This window comes from Bos taurus, chromosome 12, assembly GCF_002263795.3.
Source record: "Bos taurus isolate L1 Dominette 01449 registration number 42190680 breed Hereford chromosome 12, ARS-UCD2.0, whole genome shotgun sequence".
Classification (NCBI taxonomy): Eukaryota; Metazoa; Chordata; class Mammalia; order Artiodactyla; family Bovidae; genus Bos; species Bos taurus.
This window is the reverse complement of record NC_037339.1, coordinates 69,498,198-69,511,028: the sequence shown is the minus strand read 5'-3', so window position 1 is coordinate 69,511,028 and position 12,831 is coordinate 69,498,198. Positions and strand designations below refer to the sequence as shown.

The following is a 12,831-nucleotide window of genomic DNA, read 5'->3' as shown; positions in this document are numbered from 1 at the left end:
GGTATCCGTTACAAAGACCCTCTGTTCCTAACTCGTGTGATGTCCTATGTTTCAGATGATTTCAGTAGAAAGGGTGATCGAGTATACAGATCTGGAAAAGGAAGCGCCCTGGGAATACCAAAAACGCCCGCTGCCGTCCTGGCCCCATGAAGGCGTGATCATCTTTGACAACGTGAACTTCTCATATAGCCTAGATGGGCCTCTGGTATTGAAGCACCTGACAGCACTCATTAAATCAAAAGAAAAGGTTTGCTTCAGCCACTTTGTTCTGTAATAGTTTCCCTGTGAACATTTAGCCCTGCATCTGCTATTGGCTTCCTGAGCGGTGTGTCGGGGGGAGGTCTTTTCATCCTATGTGCGTGAAGATTCGATCAGTCTGTCGGTGGGAACCAGGGCAGGCTCTTGGAAAAGAGACTTAGTGAGAGTCGACAAGGTGGTAGGAGCCTCTTCCCTGCCTACCTCGTGCCCCACCTCCCCTCTAGCTTCAGGTTCTGATGTTCGCATACTCTCAGCACTCGGGTCGTCTGTAGGCTCTCCCGAAGCTTGCTGTCCTCCCGGCTCCCACTGCACGTGCTGCCCTCCTCCTCAGAGACCCTTCCCCTTGGCACCTGCCCGATGAACGGCTCCTCATTTTCTGAGCTGACTCTAGCGCATCTGCTTCTGCAAGACTTCTTCCTCAGTGTCTTATGTCTAAAGAAAGTGACAGGCGAATGGATAAAAATGTGGTGTATCCTCACAGTGAAACATTCAGCCTGAAAAAGGAAGAAAATCCCCATCTCAGGACATCAGGTTAAATGATAATATGGCAGACACAAAAGACACCAGTACTGTGGGATTCCACTTACTTGGGATTTCCTAGAGTACTCAGATCCATACAGAAAGAAAATCGGATGGTGGTTGCCATGACCTGAGCGAGGGGGATTGTTTGTTGTTGTATAATGCATACAGAGTTTCAGTTTTACCAGGAAAGTATTCTGGAGGGGCAAAAAAGTGAACGCGCTTAACACTAAACGTAAAGATGGCTACGTTGGTAAGTGTTACGTTATCTGTACTTTACCACAGTTAATTGATGGCATCTTTGACACACTTTGTAATTTGGGGTCTGTGTCTCACAGATCCCTAATGCTTCTTAAAGATCAGAGAGCATCTTATTTTTATCTCTGTTCCCCCACAAAATTGTATTTTTCAGGGCACACACAGTGTGCTGAGAGACTCCTCGCTGGGAAAGTGAATGAGTAACACATAGCTGTGAACAACCAGTAACCAAAACACACACACAGCACAACTGCGTAAATAACCTATTACCTACCGTGTTAAATACTTGGTATTTAACTGCTCTTTAAAACTCTTCCCACCACAGACCCATCTAGTGGACGGGAGCTGTAATTTAATGAATGATACCCTTGTGACGCGAAAGAGTATTCAATTTAACGCCCAAATGATATGCACGGAGAAGCTTCAGTTAGTCACACAGCAAAAGCTGGCTCGTAGGTTGGGAAGGAAGTGAGGTTTGCTTGCTCGCAGACATTGTGTCCACCATATTTCCTGTTGTATACATATTTTCTGTTAATTTACCCATCTTAACTTCCCCCAAATGCCATAAAATATGAATTATCTAAGAAACTGCAATACAGCTACATGCATTCTTCCATCTTAAAATCCCTGAGTCATAGGTCTATCCGAGCTTCTAAAACGTATGTAGGCAAAGTGAGTCTGGAGAGTGAATTAAAAACTGCAATAATGTGACTTTTGATCTGTGTCTCAATCCATTGTCAGTGTCACTGTTAGCGTCATTTCTGTGTTTGGAGATGACACTCGGGCAGTGTGCTCATGAAGTCCTTTCACTCTACCTGTGTGCATCCCAGGTTTCCCCGCCTGCTCACCTGGCCCAGCCCCCGTCACTCCAGGACGCCCCTTCCGTGCTGGATTTGATTGAGAGCTGGGAGTGGGGGGGATGTGGGAGTGAGCCAGCCCAGCACAACTGGGGCTTTAATTCTCTTTCTCTCATTTTCTTTGCTGCCCCGATTCCCAGAAGTAAATGGGAAAAATTAATAAAAATTAATTATGCTGCTTTCTAATTCATAGAAGAAATAGTAAGTAAAAATAAAGAACCAAAATGAGGTAAATAGCACCGTAGACTTCCTGAGTAGATTCTGAACACGGGCTGCATTTTTCATTTAGATGATTTTGTGGTTGATTTGATCATTTTAGAAAGTACTGGGCCATTTTAAAGCGTTTTCCAGCTCTAGAGGTAGATTGATTTTGGTTTGTTATTTTTTTCTCGCTCGGAGCTATTACTTGGATAATACATTTTTACAGATGCTTACTAGACCTTGCTATAATGTGCAAAAATATTAGTTTCCTACCTTTCTCCTTTTTACATAATATATCCTCAGCAAACCCTCCCCTCACTCCCAGATTGTCCCAGCTTCCTAATTCCTTGCAACTCAGACTGTGTTGCCAGGGCCAGCAGCACCTACAACACCTGGGAGCCTCTCAGAAATGCAGAGTCTCAGGCCCAAAGAGACCTCTTTTCTCAGCATTGCATTTGAGCAAGACCTCTGTAAAGATTTTCTCTGAATGTCTTTGGCTTCAGGAATGTAAATTTCAGTGACACTAGTGGCACTCTCCATGGGCAATTCGTAAAACCCGTTGGTGACCTGGGAAAGACTTTCAGATGATAGTTTTATGAGTGAACGGTAGAGATAGCCTGGTCTGGGTTTTATTTGAGTTGTTCTTTTCTTACTTCTCCTCACTAGAGTGTTGAAGTTGCATTCCTATGGCCCTGCACAGCCCTCAGTGTCCCCTGCCACATCTTGGCTATTTACCCAAAGTCTACAAATATCCCAGTTTACACAGATGCATCAGTTTCAGTATAGCGGATAGATATTAATAGCATGGGCTTCCCTGGTGACTCAGTAAAGAACCTGCCTGCAACGCAGGAGACCCAGGTTCAATTCCTGGTTGGGAAAATCCCCTGGAGAAAGAAATGGCAACCCACTCCAGTATTCTTGCCTGGAGAATCCCATGGTCAGAGGAATCTGGCAGGTTGCAGCCCATGAGGTCACAACAGGCAAACACAGCTTAGTGACTAAACCACCACCAATATGAGTAGCATAGTAGTCAAGTAGTCAAAATCATTCAGTTCTGTCTGACTCTTGCGACCCTAGGACCTGCCTAGATGCAGAAAGTGTCCCATCTATATTATATAACTCGGGATTTATCATATCGTACAAAATAGGTACAAAGAAAAGCCACTTTTCTTTCTGTTAATGTGTCTAAAGTTAAACTTTTGAAATTGAATTATTGTCTTTACAGACTTAAGGTTTGAAACTTTGGAAGTATTTAATGAGAAACTAAGTCAAGTTACCATAGTATAATCAGTGCTTAGAGTGGTTTGGTTCTTCCCTGTTTTTAAAATTTCTTTACAAGTGAGTGAAAAGCACGTCCCCCTCTGTGTGAGTGCGAGCTTGGTGGTGAGGGAGATGATGATGAAGACAAAACACAAACGTCAATAAAGCCAACTTTAGAAGCCCGCAGAGGGGGCACTGCTGGTCACAAGTTGCCGGTGCTGGCTATGCCCTCTGGGCTTGGCTAATATCGTGGACTTCCCAGGTGGCGCTAGTTGTAAAGAATCTACCTGTCAGTGATAGAAATGAAGAGATGCTGGTTTGATCCCTGAGTTGGGAAGATCCCCTGGAGGAGGAAATGGCAATCCACTCCAGTATTCTTGCCTGGAGAATCCCACGGACAGAGGAGCCTGGCGAGCTACAGAGTGTCAGATACGACTGCGGTGACTTAGCACACGTGAAAGCATATCATATGCCCCACCAGGGAATTTGTAGTCTGCCACCTAATTGGTAAAAAAGATGGATTTCTGCATACATGTTTGAATTCGGACAACTAACCAGTTTTTACACTGAAGTTTTACTCCCGATCTGCATTTTACATGCATTATATTGAATCTTTGATCTTATTGTTAATGCACTTAATTTCTCTTTGCTTAGATTTTAATAACTTGGCTGATACTTGACACGTATCTTTCCAGGGTTTAATTATAAGTATTAATTGGTTTGTAAAATGTCTTTTGAAGTCCTGAGATGAAAGGTCCCATATAAATAGAAAGTGTTGTTTGTTTTGTTGTTTTTGTTGACCTCATTATGTGTGTTTTGTCTACCTGGCTACTGCCTTTTAAGACACTGAGACTTGGGTTTTAAAATTTTAAGATGTTTCCTTGCAAGACTAGTCATTAGTAAGGTATTTATTATCTGGAAGTGATTTAGTTTGTCTACGAAAGAATACTTCTCTTAACTGAAAGAAATCTGGAAATCTGAATATTTGTTTGTATGTAAGACTTCTGACTTGACTTGTTGACATATCTGCAAAATTGCTCACATAATTCTCAATGTTTAAAATATCTAGACACTAGGAATACAACTAATGTAAAAGTTGAATTCTAATGGAACACTTGGAAAGCTTCTGACTTTTTGCTGATAGTGAGTGGACTGATTCTGTTCTTCGAACCAGGGGTCTTAACCATGGCACATTTGTCATTGTCTGTAATTTTTGGTTTCCACCATCTGGCGCATGCTCCTGTCATCAAGTGGGTAGACTCCATGGCTACTGGTCATCCTACAATTCTCAGGACAGCCTCCCTTCCCCAGCAAAGAATTACCTGACCCCGAATCTCAACAGTGCCACAGTTGAGGAACTAGAGAGACTACACTCAGTAGAACTTTTAAAATTCATCTTCAGCAACTAGGGTTTTTCCTAGGTTTGTTGCATATTGTCAGTTCTTAATCCCTCCTGGATCTCTTTACAGGTTGGCATTGTGGGAAGAACAGGAGCTGGAAAAAGTTCCCTCATCGCTGCCCTTTTTAGATTGTCGGAGCCTGAAGGTAAAATCTGGATTGATAAGATCTTGACAACTGAAATTGGTCTTCATGATTTAAGGAAGAAAATGTCAATTATACCTCAGGTATGCACATCAGAGCATTTTCACATGTTCTTTTTATACACCATCTAAAGTTTAATTTCTTTTGATTTCTTGTTTTGTAGTTGGATGAAAGTGTTGATTCTTTTTCCCCCGGTAGAGCATATTTTTAAGTACAGGTATTTTCACAGATACTTTTTCAGGTATCAGGTTTTTTTGTGTTGTTAGTTTGTTTCTTGTGTGTGTGTATGGTTTAATAACTTTTCCTGATAAGATTTCTGGATTTAAGCTTCTTCAGGTACTACTATTTTGCCCACTGATAAGCACATAATTCTGGGAACACAATTATAAACGGTTTGTTTAACATATGAAAGGTTTCTGTCGGGAAAAACAGGCATCTTAAATGTCTTAATGATGGAATTTTGCTATAGGAAATAAGCTGCGTCTTTAGAGTTGAAGGCTTTCTGTGAAAGTGTAGGACTTTGAGAATTACAGTGTGTATAGATGGACAGGGCAAAGTTTTAGAAATTAGCCGTTAGTAAATGGTTTTAACCAGGTATGCAGTACAGAATAGTGAGGAAAAGCACAGGGCATGGAATTCCATGTCCTGTCCCTTACAAGGCAGCTAACAGTACCACCTCCTCGAGCTGCTGTGAGGACTAAATAGGTAAGTTCGTGTGGATCGATTCACTTAGGCCCAGTACATGGCTTCTGTGTTGGTGGAACATTGAATTAACCATCTCTTCCTGGTTTCTGATTCTTCCTTTTTTTTAACGTCTTAAATATGTATGCTTTTTAAGGAGTGCTTGATTATTTGCATAGTAGACGCTCTTGTCATTCCTTATGTTTCATCCACTTAAAATAATGCAGAGGGTGTCTATTGATCAGTTACTGTCCTCCATGTATATAGCCAAGGACAGCATAGACCCTGTGCCTTCATCTTTAATCTGCCCTCTGCTATGATAAACCTGCTGGTTTATTTTTTTATCTTCGGTGTTTTAAAAAAATTCTCTACAATCAGCTGACCATCAAGGAATGCTGAGAAAAATAGCTACCTTTAAGAGAACCATAGAAAAGAGAGATGAAGAGCCAGGCAAATGTGCTTCCTGGAATGCGGGTATAATAAGCTCTGAAATGTTATTAGGAAGCATATAGAACATGGCACCCAAAGGAAGGAGAACATGGACTTGTGTCTTATGACTGTACAACTGTTGCTCCCTGTCCTCTAAAATACCTGGAATTAGTATAAGTCCTTTTGGAATCAAGATATTCTTTTTAGACCACAATGAAATGCCACCTCATACCTCTAAAGATGTCAACAATTTTTAAGAAAAAAAAAAAAAAGAACCGAGTGTTCACAAGGATGTGCAGAAATTAGAATCCTTGTGCATTGCTGGTGTGTGTGCGTGCTGAGTCACTTCAGTCATGTCCAATTCTGTGCGATGCTATGGACTGCAGCCTGCCAGGCTTCACTGTCCATGGGATTCTGGACAGGAATACTGGAGTGGGTTGCCATGTCTACCTCCAAGGGATCTTCCCAACCCAGGGATCCAACCTGCATCTCTTAAGTCTCCTGCATTGGCAGGTGGATTCTTACCTGAAGTACTTAGAGCAGTCAGTTCTTGGTGGCTGACTTGGTGATTAATGTAGAAAATAAATGTTTCTAGATTCCCACTTTTAAGTTTTGATTTTACCCATCTCTGAAATGGGCCAAATGAGATTAGTTCTAAGACATAATGGGTGTGTCTGTTAAGTACTTTTATGTCCTTGGATAAAAGGATTCAGAAACGTGCCATGTATTACTTTTAATGCTTCTTAATAAGAAAAGGTTGTATGCTTGTGTACATAAAAGAACTCTATAAATAAAGAAATAACGTTAGATGATTCTTGACTCTGCCAATAATGTTTTGGAAGCACATCTGAGCAAAGACTAAACATCCCTTGACATCACCACGTTTTGGTTCTGTTCCATCAGTTTCCACCCTACGTTTGAGCATGCTCTGTGTACACACTCCAGGGAGCGTGCTTACAAAACAGTGCTAAGCTTTGTATCCATGTAGATAATGATCACTAACCATTGTAAACACAGAACTTTATTTTTTCACTCTCTATGTCTTTGTTTTTGAGGCGCAATGCTATTTGATAAAAGAGAATGTTTGTGTAAAGTGTCCCAGGAGATTATTCAGGAGGCAGCCATGGATAGAGCATAGACTGAGTGTCAACAGGAGCCACCTTTTAATTCCTGCTCTGTCTCATAGGACTGTAGAGCCTTGAGGAAGTCACTTGTCTGGAGGTCCAGCGTCCTGGTCCTTGAACCAGGTCTAGAAACTAATGTGACACAGATTTGTTGTGAGATATGACTAAGGACTTCCCTGGTGCTTCAGTGGCTAAGACTCTGCTCTCAGTGCAGGGGGCTCAGGTTCAGTCCCCGTTCAGGAAACCAGGTGTCACATGCCATAACAAAGACCAGGTGCAGCCAAACAAATAAATTAAACAAATACTTTTTTAAAAATATGTGGGCTTCCCTGGTGGCTCAGATAGTAAAGAATCTTCCAGCAATGTGGGAGACCTGGGTATAATCCCTGGGTTGGAAAGATCCCCTGGAGAAGGAAATGGCTACCCACCCCAGTACCCTTGCCTGGAGAATTGCATGGACAGAGGAGCCTGATGGTCCATGAGGTCACAGAGAGTTGGACATGACTGAGTGACTAACACTAAAAATGTAACTTAGATTAGAAAATGTTTGTGGCCCATGGCTGATTCTTGGCACCAGTCAGTCAATAGTAATTATACGTATTCTTAAGAATGAAGGCACTGACCTTTCAGGTGTTATTTCTAAAAGACTAACACATTTTGGAAAGGCTTTGCTCTTTCTTTTCATGTTTTTGTAGTCCTTGGTGATTTGCATTACTTTTATTGCTTATAATGTAAACCACATTGTTTATAGAAATTTAAAGAGCGAAGCAAAATTAAAAAGCAATGCAGTAGAGTTTTAGTGAAAAGCCTAACTGAAAAATCTATGAAATGTCTTTTCTCCAAGGAGCAAGAGGAAAGAATATCACTTTTTCTCTTAGTTATTGGCTCCCCTCCCACCAGGTTCTTTCCTGACGATCACCCTGTACCCCAGTCATACTTTTCAGTCCCCCACGAAGACTTCTGGCATTTTTCTCAATGCTTTCAACATTCTTGACAGCTGTCTTGCTCTCCTTGAAGACATGACTTCTGTCTCTTATTTCTATTGCTCTAGTTTTTATTGCAGCCCCTGACAAGTTACACAGTATTAATAATAATTCCTAACACTTGTGGAATTCTTAACACACGTTGGCCTCTTTCCTACCCTCTCCTCCTTAATCCTCATAATTCTCTTGTTTTCCTTATCTGAAAGATTTGATAACTGAGGCACTATGAGCTTAACCCACTTAGCAAGTAAGCACCAGAGCCTGAATTTCGTATGTATTTTATGGTGATTCCCAACTCCAGAGCCTGAGCAGCTGATCACCCTGTGAGGACTTCAATACCCTGTTGACTGTCATCCACAGTAGAACTGCTTTGTATTATGATTTCATGTCCACACACACACACACACACAAAAATTTAAAAGAACATTATTACCCTTTATGCTGCTTTTCACTCCCCATTCTTCTAATTAGCTTTGCTCTTTTTTTAAATGGATTTTAAAACCATCTAGGATATCCATTCTGTTCCAGCTAATATAAAAGATAAAATGACAGTCACAAGGCACAAAATTGACTTTCTGATCCGTGGACTGAGCTTGCAGTTGGATAGATCCTGCCCCTCCCTGTCCCCTGTTGGGCTGGGCTCCTGGTCAGTGTTAATCACTGTTGTTCCAGCTTCACACATCAGCCTTGCACCAGTAGCCCCTTTTGCCAGTAAGGAAACTTGGGTCTTGGGAAGAATAATAAGTTACCCCGAGTCTAATCGCTAATATGAGCCTCTTTGGATGGTTCTTTGTACCTACAGAAAATGGCACAAGGAAATGTTTTCTGTTGAAGAGGGATTCCATGTCAATTCAGTGTTTATGATTGTAGCCCAGAGGTCAGCACAGATCAGCAGCCATCATCTTAATTATGATTAGATTCATTTCCTATATTTAATAGTTTTTCTCTCTGTCAAAGCAAAAGCTTGGTATTTTCTAAACAGCCCCCTCTGCTCTTTTGGTATTTCTGTTCCTTGCGTTTTCTTCAGTAAAGTTGAAGAAGGTGAACCAGAGCTATCTCTTTGACTTCTCCGTGGTTTTCTGGTTTTCTTTCCCTTTTTATCTTGTTGAGAATTAAACTGAAAGAGAAGAGTAGGATATGCTGTTACTAGTAAAGAAATACAACTGGATTCTAGCCTAAAGTAGTCACCCTTTGTTCCTGACACTGAAGTCTTCTTCTTGGAACTGCTCCCTGGAGCTCCTGAAAGAGGACTTTACATGACTTAAATTCTTCTGTCTTTGTTGGCAAACAATGTCCTTTTCTTCTGAATATGGATGATGATTAATTCATTCAGAGGCTCCAGGATCTAAAAAAAAAAAAAAGATGAGGGTACCAAAATTTAAAGTGACTTCAGGTGCTTCTCTTATTCTTGAAACAGGGAGATGAGTTTCCACTTATGAAAAGTCCTCAGATTCGAAAAGAGAACAGAGCTTTAGGACACCAGTAAACAGCAGCAGTAGATACTTTTTAAAAAAAAATTAAATCATAGTTGATTTATGAAGCTTCCCTGGTGGCTCAGTGGTAAAGAATCCGCCTGCCAATGTAGGAGATGCGGGTTCAATCGCTAGGTTGCAAAGATCCCCGGGAGAGGGAGGTGTCAACCCACTCCAGTATTCTTGCCTAGAGAGTTCCATGGACAGGGCAGCCTGGCAAGTTTACAGTCTGTGAGGTCGTGAAAGAGTCAGACACGATTTAGTGATTAAACCACAACAATTGTTAATTTACAGTGTTGTGTTAATTTCTTAGTAGTAGCCACTCATGATAGTCTTAGTTTGGGACTGAAATGATTGTGCTTTATTTTGTCTTGTTTGTTACCGTTTGTACATTTTTTGTCTTGGTCCTGGGTCATTTTAAGCGTTAGAAGTTTAGTAGGTAGGGTTTCTTTGTAGGATTGTTATCCTACAAAGGTGACAATCCTTTCTTCCAGCAGCCTATACTAAGACTGCCGTTTTTTAGTCTTTCTGTTGTGTCAAGGGTATCACTAAACTAAATGGTGTGATTCAGCGTGGCCATTTTTGGGTCACACACCTAATATGAACTCGTGTCATATTCATAACGAAGGAAAAAGTTACTGTTGAATATGGCACAAAGGATTACATCTGACTTTAAACCTTGATGAAAAACAGATTGGAAACCGATGCTTCATTTAAAATACTACGTTGTACAAGAGTGTTTGTTCTTCAACTGTACTGTGCCAGCTACTTTTTATTAAGTGAGGTTTAATTCTGTGCCTTCAGAAAAGAAGATTCTTAGCCTAATAAATTTAGTGTATATTTTCATGAAGCTTGTAGGTCCTACCATAAATCTCTGCACTGAAGTGTTCTGCCTGCAGAATAGTTTTACAACACTTATTTATATGATTATTAACTCTGTTGGTTATAAGTGGGTACTTTAATAATAATATCTGTCAGAAATGATCATTAATCTGACCATTGTCTGCCCTCGGAGTATGTGTCTACTGTGAGCACTTTTGTTACCTTTTGAAGATAATATAATGGTTTCGTATTTGTCAAGTGGATGAAAGTAGAGTGAGTAGAAACCAAAATGATCACCACACATAAAATACATTGACATATTTAAACAGACACTGTTCACAAATTGCCTGTTGTCTTTATAGCTTCAATCATTCTTTTCATTCCACAAGTTTTGATTGAAATTTTACTGATTTTGAAATATGTTTTTGACATGTCATAGCAAACAGAAATATTCTTAGGTACAAAGCAATTGTTTCTCCTCCATTGCTGCTAAATAAACAATAGATGCTGCCAACTATATCCTCTGAGAGCAACAATATAGACTTAGGTGAGCACCCTTATAGCATTTTGAGATGTTAATTTCTTTTCTTTTTGTGACAGTCAACAGTGAATTGGTGACAATTAGCAGAATCCCCCTGAAGCCTATAGAGTGTCTGAGGGGTCCATTTAACACTTAGCATAAATCAACTACAGGCCTTGGTCAAGGGTTCAGAAGTGAAGGATCCTTCTTTCTGCAAAGAATCTCGTTTTAGTCCCCTAGTATTTGGAGAGACTCATTCACTCCAACAAGATTTCCAAAGAGAAGAAGTTGAAGGAAATGACAATGGAGCGAGGCCCTTATTATGAAATCTGTGATTGAACTTCAAATGGGGTCCCCGTTCCTTTTCTCTGGAACCACCCAAACACCGTTCCCAAACATGTTGATCCTGTGGAACCTTTTATTGCTCAAGGAAGGAAGGAAGGTCTATCTTTTTTTAAAAAATAGTATTTATTTAGTCTATTTGGCTGTGCGCTTGCTTTGTTGCAGCACATAGGATCCTTAGTTGCAGCAGGTGAGACTCTAGTACCCTGACCAGGGACTGAACCCTGGCCCCCTGCATTGGGAGCACTGAGTCTTGGCCACTGGACCACTAGGCACATCCAAAAAGTCTTGCCTTTCAAAACCAATTTATTCCATAGATTAGCTTAAGTTATGACTCTAGAGTATAATATGAAAAGCAGATCACTTCATCAAAACAAACACCTCTTGGGACTGCCCTGGTGGGCCCAGCTTAAGAATCTGCCTTATAATTCAGGGGATGTGGTTTCGATCTGCAATTTAGCACCTAGGATCCCATATGGCGTGGAGCAGCTAAGCCCTCATGCCACGTGACACAGCGAAGGTCCCGTAACCTTGTTATTAATGATTATAATGAATGTTGGGTAATTTTTGAATTTAAGTTATTTTCTGTAAGCATTTGTGTAAGACAAAAGTAGTTTACTGAAATAACATTTCCTATTTTGGGGTATATAGGAACCTGTTTTATTCACTGGAACAATGAGGAAGAATCTGGACCCCTTCAATGAGCATTCAGATGAGGAACTGTGGAATGCCTTAGAAGAGGTAATTTATGTAGTGTAATTAACATGTTAACATCAGTTCCTGTGTGTGTACCTTTGTAGCATTGCAGGTAATTAATGGGAGCCTATCAGTTTAACAGGCTTTGTTTACCTCCTAGAAGAATGTTGATGACATTGGTGCACTTAAAATATGTGTACTGATGATAATGAAAACCAGCAGTATAATGCTTCACATTTTTTGGCTTTTTCCCTAGAACCCAAAGCAACTAGATAACATGGTTTTGTCCTTAGCAGAGCACTGAACTAGAAGTTAACATTAAGGGTTCAAATTCTACTAGTGACCTAGTGAATTAATATCCTAACTACCCTGCAGTATGGTACTGGAGATCAGTGGAGAAATAACTCCAGAAAGAATGAAGAGACTAGGCCGAAGCAAAAATAGCACCCAGTTGTGGATATGACTGGTGATAGAAGCAGGTTCCGATGCTATAAAGAGCAATATTGCGTAGGAACCTGGAATGTTAGGTCCATGAATCAAGGCAAATTGGAAGTGGTCAAACAGGAGATGGCAAGAGTGAACGTCAACGTTTTAGGAATCAGTGAACTAAAATGGATTGGAATGGGTAAATTTAACCCTGATGACCATTATATCTACTACTGTGGGCAAGAATCCCTTAGAAGAAATGGAGTAGCCATCATAGTCAACCAAAGAGTCCAAAATGCAGTACTTGGATGCAATCTTAAAAATGACAGAATGATCTCTCTTCATCTCCAAGGCAAACCATTCAATATCACAGCAATCCAAATCTATGCCCTGACCTGTAACACTGAAGAAGCTGAACGCTTCTATGAAGACCTACATGGC

At 40.7% G+C, this 12,831-nt stretch overlaps 1 protein-coding gene across 3 annotated transcripts in view; it reads left to right on the top strand.

Moving 5' to 3' along the window:
* LOC515333 (ATP-binding cassette sub-family C member 4) overlaps positions 1–12,831 on the top strand; it is a 185,629-nt gene that overhangs the window by 155,206 nt on the left and 17,592 nt on the right. For all 3 annotated transcript variants that reach the window (XM_010810905.4, XM_010810904.4, XM_002691921.6), the window contains 3 exons: positions 56–247; positions 4,823–4,978; positions 11,920–12,009. In XM_010810905.4, the coding sequence (XP_010809207.2) occupies positions 56–247; positions 4,823–4,978; positions 11,920–12,009 (438 nt within the window). The remainder of the gene's footprint in view (positions 1–55; positions 248–4,822; positions 4,979–11,919; positions 12,010–12,831) is intronic.